At 40.6% G+C, this 21,908-nt stretch overlaps 1 protein-coding gene across 1 annotated transcript; it reads left to right on the forward strand.

Annotated features, from left to right (window-relative positions):
- Window positions 1-1,621: 1,621 nt before the first annotated feature.
- Window positions 1,622-21,592, forward strand: GDF2 (growth differentiation factor 2). The gene is made up of 2 exons (XM_085615166.1): window positions 1,622-2,099; window positions 20,354-21,592. Exons 1-2 carry the CDS (start codon window positions 1,784-1,786, stop codon window positions 21,295-21,297), a joined length of 1,260 nt encoding a protein of 419 aa, XP_085471292.1. The 5' UTR covers window positions 1,622-1,783; the 3' UTR covers window positions 21,298-21,592.
- The last annotated feature ends 316 nt before the right edge of the window (window positions 21,593-21,908 follow it).

Here is a 21,908-nt window from a genome sequence, read left to right on the forward strand (position 1 = left end):
ATGACTGTGCAATGGTTTTCCAGATAATATATCAATCCAACTTGTATGGCTTCATTTGGTCATTCCCCTAGTGGTTTCTGCAAAACAAGAAGTAACTTTTACTGTGTTGCCTGGTCATAATGACCAGTATTTTTTCTGCATCTTGCATGGGAATTTACTTTTCAAGGTTGTGAATATTTTTGTGAGAATAGTTTTTTTTCACAAGGGAGTATCTTGAGAAGTATGGTTTCCAAGAGTAAGCTATTTCCTCCATATTTCTATAAGGCACTCAGGGTGGCACTATTGTAATGGGTGCAAATGAGAAATGTGATCATAATTATTGGTAAGCCAAGGAGGGGATTAATATAGCCCTAAAAGAGCTAAAAATAATTTGCACTGGGGTGGTTTAGCAGGCAATATCACAGTTTTGATCTAAATAACTCTCTAAGGTCCTGATAAAAAGAGGTAAAAAAGGTAAATTCTGATTCTGTGTGTGTGAGAATAGATCAGAATTCCAAGTACTGTGGTAAATACCGCACCTCACAATTTTCCTCAGGTAAAAATGTCCAATAAATTCTAATGTATGTGGAATAAGGTGCAGAAAGAAGCAATTCTCCAAGTAGTTTGTCATTTTCAAGGAATTTGGAATAGGTGGTATATACCACACCGGTAAATAACACCCTGATGTTTTGGGATTCACTGGGTGCAGTAAACAACTCACACTTGTTATAAGACCTTGGTATCCATTTACACCAAAAATTATTGCGCCAAGAGGTAGGCAATAGTTCACGAATGTGTTTTATTGTATAAAAGCATTTTGTGTTTCAGAGCGATTCATTCACATTCTGGAACATTCAGTAATTTCCCATAGTAAATAAGACCCCACAACAAAGGCCTGCCCTAAGCCAAGCGTCATATCTTCGCTCCCCCATTAGCCTTCTGGAGGTGAATTGTTTTTGAACACTCGGAAACTTGAAACGGTTGTGCTTCTGTGGTTAGAAGCTTCCAGCTGAGTTTTATTTTGCATAATTTCGTGAATGGGGTTCGCCACAGAGAGGCAGGAACAACAGATTACGTAGTAGGCTCGAAATGGGGGCTAGACTTCTAAAGCCCGAAATAAACTATTTGTAGAGGCCCAACGGACACAAACCAGACATTTCGCAGTGTGTTCTACAAATAACAATTCTCAACTGATAAAAGCGGCGGACGGGACCTCTGCCTTGTGGCTCGGGAAAGGCCGCTGCACGCGGTGATTTGACCACTTGGATTTTCTGCATGAAAGGCCCGCCCCCTCAGACGAGGCCGCGGAGTCACTCAAGAAGAAAGTCCATCGGCGTTGTCCTATTGTTCATTAATTTGCTTGTGCGAGACTGTGGGAAAATTGGGAAGCCTGGAGACTTTTGATCTCTGAAGCCCTCTGGATCCCACCCATTCCTCGCTGGTGTTGGCGAGGAAATGATAAAGTCACAATTAAGTGCTGACCCCGACTTGAGATGCTAGCATACAGTGTACTCCACGCCCGCCATGTGCGAGCTGCGAGTGTTTATAGAATCTTCATTAACAGGGAGTCTAGCAAGATAACCGGACTAGGATGCAAGGCAGCCATGACAGTGATAAGATGGATAGCACAACCGAAGAGGCTGACAGCAGAGAAGGACTTGCGGAAGGCAGAGTCCAGGGAGAACTCATGGACGAAGCAGGTCTGGGACGGCCTTTCTCCGCGCCTTTGCTATTATTACCTTGGACACCCTGATTTTCCTGCACATTCACCCTACGGAATCTCAACCTGCTTTGAAGGACAAAAATGAACGCTTTGGGCCTGTTGGCGGCCTTGTTTGTTCTTAATATCACCCCTGGTTCCGGGAGAGGCAATCCCGTGGAGGGCCTGAGCAGGACAGAGTCACCCGAGAGTCCAGAAGGTGACCAGCACTTAGACCTCAGTGCATTTTTAGAGAACATGAAGGAGGATTTCCTGAAGAGTCTGAATCTATCTAATGTCCCCTCTCATGAACGCATTAAACTGGAACCGCCGCAATTCATGATTGACCTTTATAACCGCTACGCCATGGACAAGTCCTCAATCCCATCATCCAACATTGTGCGGAGTTTTAACATGGAAGGTAAGTAACTTCTCCCACTGTAGACACAGCAGGTATGATGGTTGCAAAATGCCATCCGATTCATGTCTGTTGGATGCCTTTAAAAGATTACACTCAAGTAAGAGTACGTATATATTGGTATAGGGTCATAAGAGGCCCCTCTCACAGAGGACGTTTGAATGTACATCAAATAAAAGAAAGTTCTCATAGGTACCACTTTACCAAAGTGCACACATTAATATGATCAGGTAAAGATCACACTAACAGTGTGCATACGTACCTATGGTTGTTGTGAGAGAACTCTCTAACAATATTTATGTAAGGGTCAACTAGAGATAGCACTTACAGACTGTGTATGATTATACGGTTGCTGGGAGACCCCTCTCACTGATTAGGTAAGTTTCTATGGTAAGAAATAGCGCCCTCTTACAGACTGCAAAAAATGTGGGCCCGCTTCACAGTATGTAGTTATATGTGGTCAGTAAAAGGCATATCACTTTTTAGTATAAATGTTGTATGGCCGGTGGAGCCATTCTCATCCGATTGATTACATGTGTCACTGGAAACTTATACGTTGTTTGGAAGTGGGTGCAGTGGTAGTTTGGGTGGATTGGAGGAGTTAGGTGGTAGGCATGGTATTGAAAAGATTTAGGTTAAAATTGTACTTTCAACTTTTTGCCATCTCTCTTGAATGATTTCAATTGAAATATTAAACAAGAACACACTGTTGAGGAAATTTTCAGAGAAGCAGTGTGTGGGAAGGGACATTTTGTGTGGGCGAATATAGTGTAAGAAATGACATTCTATAGAAAAAAAATGTGTGTAGGAGAATACAAGAAATAGGAAAGCAACGTATATTGGAAATCCATTAGTTTAGGAGAGCAGGCATTATACTTTTTTAATGTTACTTGGGCATAACAAATTGAATAGTCCCTCTGTGCAACTAAAAACACATTATGCAGAAGATTACACTTAAAAAATAAAGCATTGTACAGAACAGTACATTGTGTAGGAAAGCATGGCGTGTAAAACTACACTGTGTAAAGCATTACAGTAGACAGACTAGTACATTGCATAAGAGAGTAAGTTGCAGTGACGAGTAACTTGTCTCCTAGAGGATAATGTGTAGGAGAGCGCTTTGCATAGAAGACCAACTTATGTAGGGTTGTGCCTTCTGTAGGCAAGAATTTTGTGTAGTACTTTACAGAGTAGGAGAAACATTTGTGTAGGTGAGAATGTTGTTTCAATTGTTACTTCAAAGATTACACTGTGAATAAGAATATGTATAGCAGAGAACCTTATGTAGGAGTGTGGGAGTGAATGGTGTATGTATGTTAAAGAGCATACTTTGATAGTGGAAGAAATTGAGCTGGAAAGCACATTGTGTATTAGAGCATGTGTAGGACTCCGGGTTTTGTAAGATAGTGCACTGCATAGAACACTTTGTGCAGGAGAGATGACTATGCAGTAGTACACATCATGCTGGAGAGCAACAGGTGTAAAATACATTTTGGAGCAGAGGAAATTGTATAGAAAGCACGTTACCAGCGAGAAAATCTTTGAGTAGAATTCCCCTCAGTGTAGAGGATGACATTGTGTTGAAGAACACACTGTGATGTTATTAAGTGCTCACAGATCTGCCCATCAAATGATCAATCCTCATTAGATGTGAACCACACAAGTGCAAATTTGTTAGACAACCACATGACTGCAACCAGTTCATAGGGCTTTAGGTTAATTCACACCAAGCAAAACTAAAGATGCGGAACGGAAGTGCAAACCGTGAAAAGTGTATAGATTGTACAGATGCTTGCTTGACCTTAGATGGAGATTCTGAAGTCTTAATTATTTCTCAGAAATTCTATTAGCGTCTGCCTATTAGTCAAACACAAGTATGAGCAAGGCAATGTTTGGTTATTTCCAAAAGAGTGGATGGATTTCTTCGAATCTAACGATCAAAGACCATATTTACAATGAGAGTGACTCAGTGCGTACCACAAGCCATTTGGCTGCGCCACATTGAGTCACTTTCAAAGCACAGGGATGCGACATATGTACAACAATATGTCGCATCCCTGTGCTTTCCCCTGCGCTGGCACACATTCGGCTGCCATATGCCGGCGCATGCAACCTTGCACCAGGGTGGCTTTACGTGTCCTTGTAAATATCAGGCAGCAGGTTGCGCCGCTGGTGCGTCACACAACGTGACTTATTGGCAGTGCAAGGGGCTTGTAAATAAGCCCCCATGTCTGTAAAACACATATTCCTTTTTGAGTTACTCAAGGATTTCTACAACAATGTTTTCTGCAATTTTAATGCGACTGACCAGAATCGAGCTGCATTTTAAGCTCCCCCTGTCCTCTTATCCCAATTTAGAGGTGATACATCAGTCGTCAGCCGACGTACTTTTTGTACATTATTTCTTACTATTACGCTACCATGTTGTGTCGTGCTGTTGTTTTCTGGCTAGGTTTACCTTAACCCCTTGCCTGCTCATGACGGAACCACTCCGTCATGAGCCACGGGCGCCATGTGCTCATGACGGAGTGGTTCCGTCATGCTGCGGCTGTTGTGGCCGCTCCGCCCACGCGGCGCTGATTCCCCGCCTGTGCGGGCGAATAATGCAAGTGGGCGGAGGCGTGACGGAACCACTCCGTCATGAGCACAGCGCGCCCTTGGCTCATGACGGAGTGGTTCCGTCACGAGCATGGCGGCGCCGCGCTCACCCCGAACCCCCTAGCGCCGTGCCGCGGCGAAGGGGTTAAGAATACTACTAATAATAGCAATAATAACAACAACAACAATAATAATAACAATAATAGAACGAATTACATTGTGCGCGCTGCAATGCCAAATCGGTGATGCAGCGCGCAATGAAATTCGTTTATTATATCTATTTATTTACTCAAATCGGTTTGGCTGTATACCGGAGTTTACTACCCCCCACCCTGCCCCTACCCCGCCCCGCCCCGCCACACCACCCCGCAGCACTTCCTTGAGGAGCCGTCACTGTTTGCAACGCTTAATTTGCTCCAGTGGTCATAGGCGCTGGAAGTAAGGTTGGGAGGGGGTGTGATTTGGGGTGGGGCTGCTGCAGCACATCCAGAAAAACAAACATGCTGAAGTTCAGAAGGTGAACTAGCACCAAAGATGCCTTTATATTTTGTCAAATATGCTGTGCGTTCAGAGACAAAGGTCAAATGTCAGGCTACGTTTTCTGACAAATTACCGCTTATTCGTTTACCATGGAGATCGGTGTTTACTTTTCATTCTTTGACTATAGTGAGAGGTTTTGTAAGCTGAGCTATCTCCCAATCGTGCTGCAGTACCGGGAGCGTGAAAGGATAGGTTGTAGAATGTTTGGTGCAAATGACAATTATTCACTGAAATCCCACTTCCACATGTAGTTTTATCAGTAAAAGTGCACATCTGTGCAAATGTAGTGCCAATTTTAATGAAAAATGAGCTGTCTGTAAATGGCAGTGCACTACCATACCATGCTTTAGTGATATATTTGCAACAGTGGGCTCCAAAGGGCACCACCTCCTACATAACACATTCTTACCACTCTCCTGCAGAATGGGTGTGGCTCATTTGCTGAACTCGTTCCTTGGGCAGTGATTGGATTTTTCACAGTCCCTATGCCTTGGGTGCTGTAACATTGATGGCAGCACCCCCACTCTGAACATTCACTCAGCGCCACGGCCAGTGGTTGCGGGTGGCAAGCACATCCTCTAATTGTTGGGGGCTGGGACATATAGTTTCATCATCATAATTTGATGCAGAGGCAGAGTGGGGGCAGAAAGGGGAGAAAGAAGAGCTACAAAGAAAAAAAAGATGGCTGAAAAAAAACGTGCAAGAATGGTATAAAGAGACACAAAGTATAGAGTGGAGGAAGAAAGGGGAATGAGGTGTATTGAAGATTAGAGAGCCTTGGTATTTAGGAACCCAAGCACTTGGCAGTGCAGTAATAGGCAGCTAACAAAACCTTTGGTCCCCTGTACTTACTACTATTATTATATTTTTGACAAATTAACCACTGAAGAACTGACTAGTTCCGTACTGCTATCAGCTTGGGAGGTATGGTACCTTCATATCATAACCAAAGTAAATTCTTAAAGCAATATAGTGTCCTATATGTTACAAAAATATCACCCTCTTTGGCGTTCATGAAGAGAATCTACCCCATTGGGGAAATATTTTTATAAATGATATATTATTCACAATGTTTCTGGCACGCTATATTTTTGCTAACTATATTCTGCCTCAAAAATATCTGAGGGAATACCTTAGGTACAGTTTTCCCATGAACACGTTTTCCGTTTTATTAATGTTGGCCTGAAGAATGAAAGTCATCTCAGAGTCAGCATGTGCCCTGGATGTTTTACAGGGATTGTTGGTGCTGACATCTCCCCCTGTCTTTGCGGGCATCTAGGTGCGACCAAACATTAATGTATACTGTAAAGTAGAACTTGTGAAATCCATCCCGGTGTTGAGTTAGAGGAGCAGTTTGCTGTGTTCCCAGTAACCGAGGCTGGGGAGAAGCTGAGAAAGGTAGGTGCCTAGAGGCTTGTTTATTTAGGGCACCTGGTAAGTGCTATCATATATTTGCAATGATAGTTTCGGTCCATCACTGTAAGTATGATTGTCACTTATGCAGAAAATATTTTTCTTCAAGGAGTTCTTGCAGTCCTTTGGGTACCTTTATTTACATCATCTTAGAAATTGTTGGGAGATTTGAGATGCTGTGGTGGTTTGCTAGAGCCCCATCAGCAGTGTTTTTAGTAGAAAGACTTTTGTAGTTGGCTTATCAACAATCATTGCTTTCAGGTTACTTGCTGATTCTATCTCACATCAGTTGTTATTGTGTTACTAAGTTCTTTAAATATATGTTATGTGAGAATCTATGCTATCATCTCTCCTGTGATCAGGGCTGGACTGGGAACCAAAACCAGCCCTGGCAAAGAGCTCAGCCGGCCCCTAGGGTGGTGCTAGAGGAAAGATTTGTGCCGCTTTTGTTGCTGGGGGCCCATATTGCACCGGCTCCAGGTAACAAAAACTGCCCCACAGGGGTCTAAAATCGGCCCCCACACTGGCGGCCCACCAGGGAAATGCCCTGTGCCAGCTACGGCCAGTCCAGCCCTGCCTGTGATGGTCCTGGAATGATTATGCGCAGGGCACAAGTCGAGGGTACACATGGGTTGACGGCATCTACTCACTCTTTTCACAGTGCGGACGTCGTCTACCAAGCCAAGAGGTTGAGCCCCACCACAGAAATATGCTATCCTTGTCCAGACACACTGGGACACATTCAGCAGCACCTGCACATTGTCTGCTTTCATTTCGCCCAGCAACATGCGCACAGGTGTCGGGCTTATCAGATTCCAACTGGGCCCACAACATAAGCCGAAGTTAAGGAGTCATTAGGCCTCATTTTGTTGGGGTATCCTAGCTGGGAGCTATTGGGAGCCTCACACCTCAATCCAATCGTGGGGGGGATTAAAGTCACTCAGATACTTAAGAGAGGCATGCTTTTGACTTTGTTCACTCCCAGTATATAAGAGATATGCATACACTGTAAGAATGTCAAATGTGTTGGTCTGACCCAGTATTTACACATTTAACAATTTAAATACCACTATTTAGCTTTATTTCCTATATAGCACTATAGTGCTACTCATCCTAATGCAGGGTGTCAGAGTGTTATACATCACATGTGCACCATATGCATTGACGATAAACCATGCATGTACACTATCCATTACATAAGACAGTGAGAGTTTCAAGGTGTAGGAGCCACATGTCCTTCATAGCACATTGTGCTATATTAGAAGGATTACAATTTGATAACTGCAAGTCATGAAAGGATCTCTGTGTCAAAAGCAGTAACCCACTTCCCCATTTACATAAAATAAAAATCTGTCAAATGTGTGTTACATTCTGTGCTTTGCAGGAGACATATTAACATTCATACATCCTTTTACCCATCCATCCATTCTTCTTCATCCATCCACCAATTTACCTTCCTTTTAGCAATCCACTCTTCCACACCTCCATCCAGGCGCCCATTCATCCATTAACCCATTCATCCAGACTTATATCAATTCAACCGCTTTCTTTCTCTCACTCGTGTAAATATTGGTTTATCCTTACATCCATCAGTCCATTCACCCATGCATCCATCCTTTCATCCTTTTTACCCTTCCTTCTCGGTACAGTTTCTTCCTTAGTTTCATATGCCTTTCATTTCACTCTTCCTTCTAGTCCTCTTTCGCTCTTTCTTTCCCTCTTCATTTTTTTGTTGCAATTAAATTTCCTTGTTTGACCTCTGTTATCAGTGTCCTGTATTTTTATTAAGAGCTTTTGTCTGTAGAGCTGCAGAAAGGAAAAGCTCATAGATAATTGTGAGTGTCAACAGCACCCTGCTTAAGCTGCAAAAGCAGAGGTTTCACCACACCACTGTTCCTTATTCGCCGCTGTTCCTCATTTACTCGGGCAAGGTATGCTCAGAAAGGGGCCAAGCATGGTTATTTCTGGGGGTGCAGCAGCACCCCCCACACACCCCACTTACAGTGCCTATGAATCCAATTTTCCCTGTTGGGCGACTTTCACATCTCCATGCCATAGCCACTCTGCTTTTGCCAAGCAGTAGAGCCAAAGATCTAACTTCTTTGTGTATCCCAACTAGGCTGTTTATAGCGCCACCTCTAGGACATAATAATGTCTTTCAGCACGTTTATAATGTCGAGCCAGTAGGAATATATCTGAAGGTTTCACCAGGATCACTGAAATTATGCGATTGTGTGGACTTGGCGATTTTTGTATAGTTATACATTTGCCACAATTGCCACTTAACCCATCACATAACCCATCATCTGCAGCTTAATCTGCAGACTTTAACAATAACCTTTTATTCTAGCTCAAGCGTTTCAAAAGTTACTAAAAGGGCTGGAACTAAAGGCTGAAACGGCTGGCCAAACCATCATGCTCAGTGAAGGCAGTGCACTACCACTCTCCCTTAGTGTGTGTCACCCTCCAGGCCCCACCCCCAAGACTTGGCAGGAAAGGAAAAAGATAAGGAGCGTTTATTATCATTTTATTTTTCCCTTCCTGCCGCTTTTGCGGGGGAGCTAAACTCTTCCGACATAGCATTTCAGCTGGTAGCCTGCCACTGCAGAGAGCTGATCCATTTTTCCTAGTGCCATTTACACCCTTAATTTCCTCCTCTATAATCGGGAGCAGAAGGGTTCCTGCTGCTAATTTCACCTTTTCTGAATATTCATTAATGTCCTGCACATTTGCTTTGGCCATGGATAGGTTTAAGTAGTATTCCTGAAGTGTATTTAGTATCACATGTATCTCATATTGAACAACATCCTTCACAGTCTCAATTTGGAGAGTGTCTGCTGTGGCCCAGGCTGGGCGCTTAATTCCCGCCTGGGTACGGATCTGTCTTGTCCTCTCACCACATTTCCTGGCTGCTTAAAATTTCCCCAGAATTTGATTTCTCTTTCTGGAGCATCTCGAAATGTTACCCTTTTAGAGAGTAATTCAGCAGAATCAAAGGAGCCAAGCGTAATTGCCTGCACTTGTTGGAGCTCACCAATTTCAGAATCAAGCTTAGTCAGTGTCTCTCTCAATGCATAGAGAATGCCATGTCCTTTGGCAATACAGCCCCTCTGATTAGCACCTTAAATGTTTCCCAATGTGTATCAAATGTTTTGACCAATCCCTTTTCAGTCAGGAAAGTCAGCTTCTGTCTAATGTAGTTAAAGCATTCTGTGACATCATTGTGTTGTATCGTAGGAAGGAGTTCCAGTGGACGTGGTTAGGTTACAGATGAATACGTTTATTGTTCTTAGATGTTAAGTAGGTTTTCCAGTAAAGATGTAAATAAGGCCCCACCAGGAGCAGCCTCTCTGCTGCTCAGCCCAGGATCCAACTGACACTCCACCTCGCAGCAAGCCTCACATTCCAAAGACATCACCATCCACACCAACATTCTACCCAACACATTCACACTGGCTGAGCAGCAGAGGCAGAGAAACAGGGAAGATGCATAATATAAAACCTTAGATATAACACATTCTTAAGACCATATAAGTTTACAATAGCAGGCTGTGCCCTTCCAATCTTTCCCATACCATAACACTGCATTATGTGCTGTACATCTCCACCTGGGTCAACCTGAACTGTGCACCCTTTCCAACCAAGACTGCCATCCTTCTGGAATAGGTGGAAGGTTTACCAGATTCTTGAGGTACAATTTTGCTGAAGGCCATAACTCACATGTTAAAATCAAGCGAGATTCCAGCAGGACACTGGTTCAAGCTGAAAATGTCATGCAAAGTGGCATAATTGTACAATTTATGGAATTTAGTTAATTTTGCTTAATGCTAAATTTGAAATGTTTGCCAGTGTCATTAAAATTTCACTGAGGATTTTTTGCTATCAAAAACGCACCATTTCCACACACACGCCATTAGAAGACCTATCTAAAACATACCGGGCCCATGCACACATCCACACATCAGAGTTCTGTAATCGGATAACCAGAAAAGGATGGTTTTCAAAAACAATAGCACCTAATACTGGGTATTCGACATCCATTTAACGTCATGGTACAAATCAAAAACCAAAGAACAAAGGGCCGTATGTAGAAAAAAGCCAGTTTGCGATTTCCTAATTGCGATTTTTTGCGATTCACAATTAGGAAATCGCAAACACCCCTGCACAAATGCATCTTAGACACATTTTGAGATTTCCAGTGGTGTTGCATATAGACCTACCTCATTATTATTCATCAGGCAGGTCTTGCTTTGCGACTCATTGGGTATGACCTGCACTCACGGGGTTGGTGGCCTGCTGGGGACAGCAGACCACCATCTCTGTGATTGCTTTTTAATAAAACATTTTTTTTTAATGCAACCATTTTACTTAAAGGAAAACTGGATGCATTAAAAAAAAAATTAAAAGCTACCATTTCATTTTATTGCCTGCTCTTAAAAAATGTTTGTGTCCACATTCAGAAAGGGGCAGAGGTCCCTTGGGGACCCCTTCCCCTGTGTGAATGGGTTACCATCAACTTGAAGTTGGTAGTAACTGCGAATGTTTCTCAACCGCATTCCCGGTCACAAAATATTCCTACATACCAGTGCGACTCGCTATTAGGAAGGGACACCCTTAACACACCCTTCATAATAGCAACTCACAAACCCTATTGTTCGAGCCAGAAATAGGTTATCAACTCTCAAAATAGAGTTGGTACATGCCATAAAGCATTGTACCAGAGCGAGTGGTAAAATGCTTCGTACATCTGGTCCAAAGTCCTGTGGCACACATGCACCCAAATACATAGTTCATCAAGTCAAAACCATAAGGTTGAAATGTCCAATCTTCGCTTCTTTGAAACAATGACTCTGGACCTTCATCACTACAACCCCATATAAAATGGTAGAAAGCGAACATACAAATGCAGATAGTGTAACATATTGGCTTAAGCTTGAGGAAAGACAGGAGGGTATATGGGAAGTTAGGGTAGTAATTGAATGATTTGGACATGGGTGTATTGTATTATATTTCACTGAAGCATTTATATAGCACTTACTCACCATAGGTGGGGTACTGAAACGTGTGTCTCCATGGGCAGCAAGCTATGGCATGTAGGGTGTGTTGTTAAATGGTGGTTGTTTTTGTTTTGTGATCTTATGTGGAAAGTGATGACCACCACTGTGTGGCTATCGCTTTCTGGGACACAATGCATAGCAGTGCGATGGATGAAGAGGTGTGACAGATAGATGTACAGTTTATGGTTCTCCATTAGCTGACAGCTTTGAGCAGCTGTGCAGGCCATATATGACATTTCTTAGATCATAGTCTACTTAGCTGATACTGCGCTGGGTTGTACAACCTGAAATAATTTTGTTTATAGTTATGGTCCTGAGTTGGCAGGGATTTCAAGAAAATAAAAGGGGCAGGGTTCTTCTGGTATGGGCTTTGTTACCATCATCCCACATCTGAGTCTTTGTCATATTTAAAGAGGCAGTCATAGTATATAGTTATTTGGGACTTGAAGTTGTGGACTAGATTAAAGTTTTCCGCATGACCAGTAGTATGTGACAGGTTTATTAATGTATTCTATGCATGTTCATTTGGGGATGGCTGGTTTATTGGCTGGCACAGGACTGGTGGACAAGGCGTGTAGCATATATGTCTATGTTAGTGTAAAAGGGGTAAGTTATAGTTGGCTGCTGACTGCTAAGTGTTATAGTACTAGTATGGGCCAGAAATGTTACAGATTAATTGACATAACTGATTCACTGACACAACATTGATGTAAAAAATATCGATGTTAAAAATATCGAGTAAAAAATAGACAACAAAAATATCGACTTCTATACTTAAACAGGCAAGTACAAAAACATTGACTAAAAAAGAATTGATGTAAAAAAAGATAGATCTATATAATATCAACTTTTATATCAATGTGAAATAAAATAAAATATATTAAATATAAAATATAATTTTAACCAAATTAAATACATTTAATACATATTTTAATAAAATATAACAAATAAACTTAATAAAAAAGATAAACACACAAACATAATAATGTATACATATACATTTACTTTAAACAATTAATAAACTATTATTTTTAATGTATATTAAAAGTTTAAAATAATATAACAAATACAAATATATATTAATGACTTAAAATATAAAAAACCAAAAATCTGTAATAAATTAAACCATGAAACTATAAAAAAATATTTAAACTTAAATTTCAAAATACAATCAATGCAACAGTAGGAAAAATGTTGAATAGCAAAGGGGTAAAAATAACTATTCTCACTCCAATGAGGGCAACAGTAGGGTAAGTGTTGGATAGCGGAGGGGTAAAAATTACTATTCCCACTCCAAAGAGTGCAACAATAAAGAAAGTGTTGGCTAGCGGAGGGGTAAAAATTACTATTCCCACTCCACTGAATGCAACAGTAGGATAAGTGCTGGATAGCAGAGGGGTAAACATTTTTATTACCACTTCAGTGAGTGCAACAGTAGGGAAAGTGTTGGATAGCAGAGGGGTAAAAATTACTATTCCCAACTCAAAGAGTGCAACAGGAGAGAAAGTGTTAGACGGGGGGGGGGGTAAAAATTACTATTCCCACTCCAAAGAGTGCAACAGTAGAGAAAGTTTTGGATAGCGGAGAGGTAAAAATTATTATTCCCACTCCAGTGAGAGCAACAGAAGTGAAATTGTTAGATAGCGGAGGGGCAAAAATTACAATTCCCACCAAAGAGTGCAACAGTAAGGAAACTGCTGGATAGTGGAGGGGTAAAAATTACTATTCCCACTCCAAAGAGTGCAACTGTAGAGAAAGTGTTGGATAGCAGAGGGGTAAAATTTACTATTCCCACTCCACTGAATGCAACAGTAGGATAAGTGCTGGACACCAGAGGGGTAACACTTTTTATTCCCACTTCAGTGAGTGCAACAGTAGGGAAAGTGTTGGATAGCGGAGGGGCAACAATTACTATTCCCACAACACTGTGCGCAATAGTAGGGAAAGTGTTGGATAGTGGAGGGGTAAACATTTGTTTTTCCAATTCCAGTGAATGCAACAGTAGAGAAAGTGTTGGATAGTGGAGGGGTAAAAACTACTATTCCCACTCCACTGAGTGCAACAGTAGGGAAAGTGCTGGGTAGCGGAGACGTAAAAATTACTATTCCCACTCCTGTGAGTGCAACATTAGGGAAAGTGTTGGATAGTGGAGAAACAAAAATTACTATTCACACTCAAACAGTTAAAAAAACAAAATATACACATTTTTTTTTTAAATATCATAAAAATAAATAAACAATATATAAAAAATGAAAAATAAAATATATTATATATTTAAAAACTAAACATATCATAATATTTATTACATATAACAAAAACCTACAAATAACAAAAAATAATAAATAAAATGTTAAAAATAATTGTTTTAAACTAGAAAATATTTACAAACAAAAAATGAATCAATACATAAATGTACTTATTTTATTTCCTATCCTATACCACCACACCAAAAACAAAACACTTCAACATTTTAAATTAAATGTACTTCCATATTTAACATAATAATAATCAATTAAATAATATTATTAATAAAAAACTAATAAACATTAATTGACTACACACACTTTAACACTGTAATATCCACAGCACACCTAAATTAAACAATAAAAGAATAAAACACAATTAAAACTTATATTTAAATTACAAACTATGCCTATTGACAACTAATATTAAAGTAATTCAAATATATTTCTTACCCACCCAATGCCCCTTTAAAACTCAAAACAACACACACAAAAATTAACAATTACCAAAAATAAATATCAAATAACTAACATTAATAGCCAACTATATATTAATTAAACAGAAATTAATTCCCACCCTTTACTCCTATAAACACCACAACACACACCTAAAATTAATTACACAATTACCATAATTAATTACCTATAAATTAATTAAAATTAATTAACAACCAAGTATTATTCATAAATTAAAACATAAATTACTTCCCACCCTTTACACCTATAAACACCACAACACACACCTAAAATTAATTACACAATTACCATAATTAATTACCAATCAATTAATTAAAATCAATCAACAACCAATTATTAATTAGTTAATAATAAATTACTTTACACATTTAAAACTATAAAAACTCAACTAAACAAATATTAATAAATAAAAAGAATCAATTAATTTAATATAATTAAAATACTTCCCACCCTATTCTCCTATAAACCCACCACCAACTATGGAACTAAAAACATAACATTCAAATAAAAAGAAAATGAATAACTACTAAAAATGTAACACATATATTAAAAATACAAACAACACAAAATTCATATACAAAAAAACATGCATCACATACATATAAAATATATACTAAAATACATAACATTAATGACAAAAACTTTATTTTAACATCTATATTTTTGCAAACAATATTAAACACTTCGATATTTTTAAAATTGATATTACTTACCTTAAGTCGATATTCTTGACCATGATATTCTTGCTATCGATATTTCTGAACCACGATATTTTTTACTCGATATTTGTGCAACTCAATATTTTTTATTCGATATTCTGTCTCTGCACCAACACAACTATAAAATATCCAGGATAACCATAGGCCATCTCTTTCAGCTTTGCTGCATACAGAACATAGTTTTCTGGTTAGGCTGTACCCTGACTGTGGTTTGTAAACTGAAAAGTGAAGTTGAAGGTGCAATTGTCTTTCCGGGTCCTGTTTTCAGGGATGTAGGATGATGTAGCTATCTTAAAAATGGCCATGATTTCAACCTTCTTCTGAAGAGTAAATGCTCCTGGATGCTTTGAATGTTGGCTGGTAGCAAGTTACAGTGATTGGTGGCTCCTACAAAGAAAGCAGTGCCTCCTATGGATTTCTTACAGTAAGGTGTTAAGATGCTAGGTGGTACAAGCTTGGAGTGCAGTGTCCTGTATTGCTGGCATTTAACTTGTAGGTGTTTTTCTTGGGAGGCTCTGTGGACTGTGCAGAGTGACTTGAACATTATCTTTCTAACTAGAGTTAGCCAGTGGAGTGATTGCAAGACTGGAGTCATGCATTCTCTTGGGTGACAGTGGAGAAGATGTCTTGCAGCAGCATTTTGTATGAGTTGTATTTTGCATCTGATTAATCTGGTTGCACCAAGGTATAGGCTGGTTAACATATTCAAGGTTTGAAATTACGAGTGTAAGGATGACTTGCACTTGCTGTTGGTATCCAAGGTAAGGGAATATGCAAGCAGGGTTTCCATTGTGAAAAGGCACACTTTGCAATGTTGGAAAGGTTTCTGAGTTCCCTTGATGGTGGAGGAGCCTCAAGAACCTTGAGCCATATGGTGGTAGGCATTTTTTGCCATTTTCTGAAGGTCATCATCTCCATCTTTTCGGTGTTGAGCTTTAGATAGTTAGTCATCATCCAGGTGTTTATGGTGCAAAAGCAATCTTCAGGTTTTGAGTTGTGGAGGTCTTCCAGGCTGTCCATCTTTAGAATAATTTGGGTGCCATCTGTATAGTTATAACGGGTGATGTTGAATGATGTAATCAAGTTTGGTAAAGGGGTTAGGTAGATGTTGAAAAGATAGGATATGATGGACCCTTGATGAACTCAACAGTGTTGGATGTGAAGAGGTGATGTGAAAAGTGGTAGCAAACTACAATTTGTCTGTCTCTGAGATAAGAAGTCATCTATTTCAGAGCATTTTCACATACTCCCAGATGATGGAGCCTTTGTAGTAAGGTGTTGTAATGGACTGTGTCAAATGAAGATGATAACTCCAAAAGCAATAGGGCAGCCACTCTATTCATCCTGTTCACTGTGAGTTTTAAATCATCCCAAATGGAGATGATGGCTGACTCTGTGCCTCCTCCTCTTCTGAATACAGACTGTTGGTTTGACATTTAATCATTATCTTCTATAAAATGTGAAGACTGGGCAAGCACTGCTTTTTCAAATGTTTTTCTTAAGAATGATCCATTTGATAAAGACCTGTAGTTTGCTGTGTCGGATGGGTCAAGTTCTTTCTTTTTGAGGAATGTTTTAATGCAGAAAGTTCTCAGTTTGGGTGGGAATTAACCTAGTTACAGAATCTTGTTGAGTAAGCATCTACCTACCTCTCCTTCACAGGTTGTGTCAAGGATATCTTTAAAGAGTTTTGGAGGTGCCAGGTCTCAAAGGGCAACTGCTTGCCATTTTAATATAGAGGAAATATTTTTCTGAGAGGTTATTGAAATTATGCAGTGATGGAAGATTGCTTATGTCTCTTACTGTGTTGGTTGAGTGAAGTGTTAGTGTAGTATTGTCTTCTATTCACCTTAAGGTAATTTTTCATCTTTTACATTTTTGGGATTAATTATATGAAGATTTTGTCACAGAAGTCTTGCGATTGTGATGCCTCTGTGTTTTAGCAGTCTGGATTGTGCAATTCAGCTAGAACCTTGTGGAGTTCTTCAGAAGGGCAGTCAGCATCATTTATTTATATGTGTGGAGTAGTGTTTTTTGTGTGGTTCTGCTGGCCCTTCTGTAGGTTCTGATGTTGTGGCGTAGTGGGCTTTTGTCTTGTTAATTTCTTGATTGCCTCTAATTGTAGTATGTTGCGTTGTGCTTCCTTACTTTTGATGCTGTCTTTAATCCATGTGATTTTCTTTTTTGTGGTCATCCCGGGATGTGGCCTTGTTTGGTATCTGTTTGTTCAGTGAAGTGGAGATCCATTTGTGGATGTTTATGTCTTTTAGTTGTATGCTTATTGGGGGTTCGTTCAAAATGGGAGTTGAGTTTGTAGATAATCCAACCCCGAATGAATTCACAGGTTTTGAGGTTGTATCCAAATGTTTGGAAGACGACAAAAAATGAATTTAGATTATAGATGCAAGGTAGTGGAGTCTATACCTCATGATATTAGAGAGCATGTACCCAATAGCTGCATATACTTAGTATAACAGAACTAACCAGGGGTGGAATGAGGAAATCTCAGGTGTGCTTCACTCCCACGTAGGGCGAAACGTCCCTTGCGTGGTGGTTAATTCCGGAAGCCACTACCTTGCATATATAATCTAAATTCATTTTTCGTCGTCTTCCAAAAATTTTGATACAACCTCAAAACCTATGAATTCATTCGGGGTTGGATTATCTACAAACTCAACTCCCATTTTGAACGAACCCCCAATAAGCATACAATAAGCGGTGGAGGGAGCACTGACCTTAGAGGAGTTGGCTCTGTGTTTAGCAATAACTTATGATTGAAGAAATGAGGGGCACTTTTGCCCGGTGGTAGTGAGGGAATCCTTGGAGGTGGTCATGGTGTGTGGGGGCACTAAACATAAATGTCGCACCGGGTGCCAGCAGTGCTCAAGGCGGCCCTGAAATACATTATAGATGAAGCCCATTTTACTCAGAACGCTGATCAGAGTCCTGGCTTATTGGAACATGAGGTGGGGAAGCTTGTTTAAATGTTGAGCATGTGCTAGTGGGAAGAGGTGTCATTTCAGGTGATGAGTGGGGGTGGCTTATTTCACTATTTAAATTAATCTTTAGGTCTCTCCCTGAGGGAGTAAAACATCAGAGGGTAAGATTTAAGTGATGAGAGATGGAATGGTTCCTGTGGAAGAGGGGACATAGATGTTCTATTTCTTAGTCCATCTGTTGCCATGCAGTATGCCACATGGGTACATAGTGGGAATAAAGCGATAAGAAAATAGCAAGTAGATAACTGGAGAAGCCAAATGAAGTGATAATGTCACTGAAAGAGTTGGTGTAGAGAGAGAAGAAGAGACAGAGAAAAGAGTTCAAATAACACCTGTTTTCTTTGAGATGGATATATTGAAATCACCACTAATGCTTGAGCTGATCATAGATGTGATTTCTATGTTGTGATCAGGACAGTGGAGTAGTCAAGAAGAGAGAAACTGACTGGAGATGTTTTTGGTAGCAAACAAAGATGTGATTGAGAGCTGGCTCCATGGAACAGTTTTTTTCTCAAATCTGATTACTAGCAATAACAGTGTTATAATGAAAGTGGTGCTAGATAACTTGGTTAGTCAGGTTTTTTAAGGCTTTGTGAGTCAAAGGCAAATAGGGAACACATCACTAGTCAGAAGGAGTGGGTTGGTAAGCAGGTGACTTTTTTCTGGATTAACAGCAGCGTTTTGAACGGAGAATTTGAAACTACAGATTAATCATTGGTTTAAAAATCTAGTAAAGGGTTATGAAAAGGAATGATAGAATAGAAAATGGTTTACTGATTACAAGTAGAAGTCATATGGTCAGAAATGCACATCATCAACTTTGATATGCAATTCTATCAAAATCCTATTATGAAAACGACTGCCACCTGGGAGCTCTAGACATACATGACTACTAGCTCAAGAGTTGACTATGAGTCGTACGAAAATGCAAAATGTAAACATACCCAGTGACACTAAATAGGGACCGACATGGGACCGCTGACCCTGCACGACCTGCAGTGACATTGGATGCCAGCAGTGTCGCCATTAGGGTGTCCTACCCCTTTATAAATGCTACATCATTCACCTATGAATCTAAGAATTATTTTGCCTGGGTACATGATTAAATCCAAGATATAGGCACTTCACAGTAATTAGTTTTCTAGATGTAATTTGCCACCAAACTTAATTTGCACCTACTCCTCTTGCTTTTTGCATCTAATGCATATTATTTAAAGCATGAGTAGATACAAAACCCTGATCTTAAGGTGTAGTGCTGGTCTTAGTGGAAGATAATACACACATATGTGGCTACAGGCCACTTGATGTCTAGCGAGCCGCGCTTTTACATAGCATTATAGATTATGAGTACAGTTGTGTACCTCCACACCCATTCAATCTTCACACTGCTAGTCTCTCCTTCGTTATTCCATGTATGATTTAATCACACAGGGTCTCAGTTCAAGTGTCTGATGTGGGAGTGTTCATTGCATGCTCAACCATACCAGGAGTATTGATGACTTTAGGGATGCACAATTAATGGGCATTCCATTTTGAACCATTAGATTTCCCTGAGAAAAGAGGAATTACATGGGTAATCTGCAATTTACTTGTCGCATTCCCCTGGTAATTGCCAAATCTCCCCACAGTTTTTCCCAGATATTTTGACAACTTTCTGCAGGTGAAATATCTGGGAGAAACATGATGGTCTGCACCATCTTTGTGGAGCTGATAATTTCTGATGGGTCCATGTGACAGGGACACTGATCCCAACGGGAATTTCGGGCCTCTCATAATGAGCACCAAATTCACCTGGTTCGGATTGTGCCTGGCCACAGTCCGCTTGTGGAGCTTGCCCATTCCACTCCTCAGACATATTTACTGAGAGCAATAAGGTGGACCCTGACTGACCCTTCAGAAATGTGGAATGACCAACAGATTCCCTAATAACCAATGAAATTATAGAAGCTAATCCCCATTTCCCTTTGGAGTTTCACCAAGAGACCCTGGTTGAAAAACAATTGTCTGTATCAGAATTGCCACGGACCTTGTAAAGAGACCTTTATTTAGCAAATTCATTGGGGTCATTCTCACTCTCACATTTCAAGATATCTCATTCAGCTTGCTCAACAGGTCTGTGAATTCCAAGAGCCCATTCTTATCGGCCCAATGCTGTTCTAGACCAAAACAAAAGTAGTATGTGAGCTAATGTTTCCTTCTCTTTTTATCTAGATGCTCTTCCTGTGGCTACTCCAGAAGATCTCATGGAGAAACATGTGCTTCTGTTTAATGTTTCTGTGCCAAGATATGAGGAGGTGACACGAGCTGAGCTCAGGGTCCATCTCTCATCTCACCATGATACAGGCAAGCTTCTCAACTGGAAGTGTGGCGTGTCCATTTATGATGTCAAAGATGTAGATTTTGTAGGGAGCTCCCAGGCTCCAAAATCTTTCCTGGCCTTCAAACCAATCCAAAAGACTGGGTGGGAGGTGTTTGAAGTGACAACTGCAGTTAAGAGATGGGTGAGAACTGACCAACCAAAGAACAGACTGGAAGTGGTGCTGGAGAGTAATGCAGACAATGGGCATGGCGGTCATGGACAAAGTGTAATTCACCTAAGCACCGACTCCAGGAACGTGCCAATTCTGATCGTATTTTCTGATGACCAAAGCAATGGAGTCAAAGAGATGAAACTAGAACTCCGAGAGATGATCAGCCATGAGCAGGAGAGCGTCATAAAGAAGCTTGCACAAAATAGCACAGAAGATGAAGACATTGAGGAGGAGACAGATGAGATATCCTTCCCCTTGCTTGAAGGCCACACCTCTTCATCACGAAGCAAGCGTAGTGTTGGAAGCAACATCTGTAGAAAGACATCCCTGCGTGTGAGCTTCAAGGATATAGGGTGGGACTCCTGGGTCATTGCCCCAAAGGATTATGATGCTTTTGAATGTAAGGGAACATGCTACTTCCCACTGACAGATGATGTCACTCCAACTAAACATGCAATAGTGCAGACACTCATGCACCTCAAGAACCCAAAGAAAGCAGCCAAGGCCTGCTGTGTCCCAACCAAGCTGGACTCAATCTCCATCTTGTATAAAGACGATGCTGGGGTTCCTACCATAAAATATCACTATGATGGCATGAAAGTGGCAGAGTGTGGATGCAGGTAGTTTGATGGAACACAACAAGGGTGGCACCTAATCCACCTTCAGTTCCTTGCTGCCACACTGTACACACAGTGACGGTCATGTAAAATAAGTTGGACAGGCTAGAGCCTCGAAGAGTAAACAGTACTAAAAGGTGGAGTAAGATACACTTGTCATAGCAGTCTGAGGCCTGTGCTTCAGAAGATGTGATTATAAAGTGTTCCCAACACTAAGACTGAATCAACATGATGTTAATAGGCCACCTCTACCCTGTACTTACATGTACCTATATGTTCACCTGCTTATTATACCTCAAAAATATTTGCCTCCACCGGTCCAGTGTGAGGTTCCCTGATATTGGATGTCAGTGGGATGATGGTGCAATAAAGAGAGAGAGAGAGAGAGAGAGAGAGAGAGAGAGAGAGAGAGAGAGAGAGAGTGGGAGAGAGAGAGCGAGAGAGAGAGAGATTGACAGGGTGATCCTGATGTGTGGATCTGTCAGTGGGGCATCGTACTCTTCAGGTTGACTGATCAAGTGCATCTTGGGGTTCCATAATCTAGGGGTTTGCCCTAATGATCCCACCACACCTGGGCAACAGGCAAACCATGAAAAAAAGAATCAGTGTGTGGGAACG

This window comes from Triturus cristatus, chromosome 1_2 (genome assembly GCF_964204655.1).
Source record: "Triturus cristatus chromosome 1_2, aTriCri1.1, whole genome shotgun sequence".
In the NCBI taxonomy this organism is placed as follows: domain Eukaryota; kingdom Metazoa; phylum Chordata; class Amphibia; order Caudata; family Salamandridae; genus Triturus; species Triturus cristatus.

What these genes read in the sequence shown, in the direction of transcription:
- GDF2 (XM_085615166.1), top strand. Translation starts at nt 1,784, where the DNA reads ATGAACGCTTTGGGCCTGTTGGCGGCCTTGTTTGTTCTTAATATCACC. An exon ending in GCGGAGTTTTAACATGGAAG is followed by an intron (nt 2,100 to 20,353) that starts GTAAGTAACTTC and finishes CTTTTTATCTAG; the next exon opens with ATGCTCTTCCTGTGGCTACT.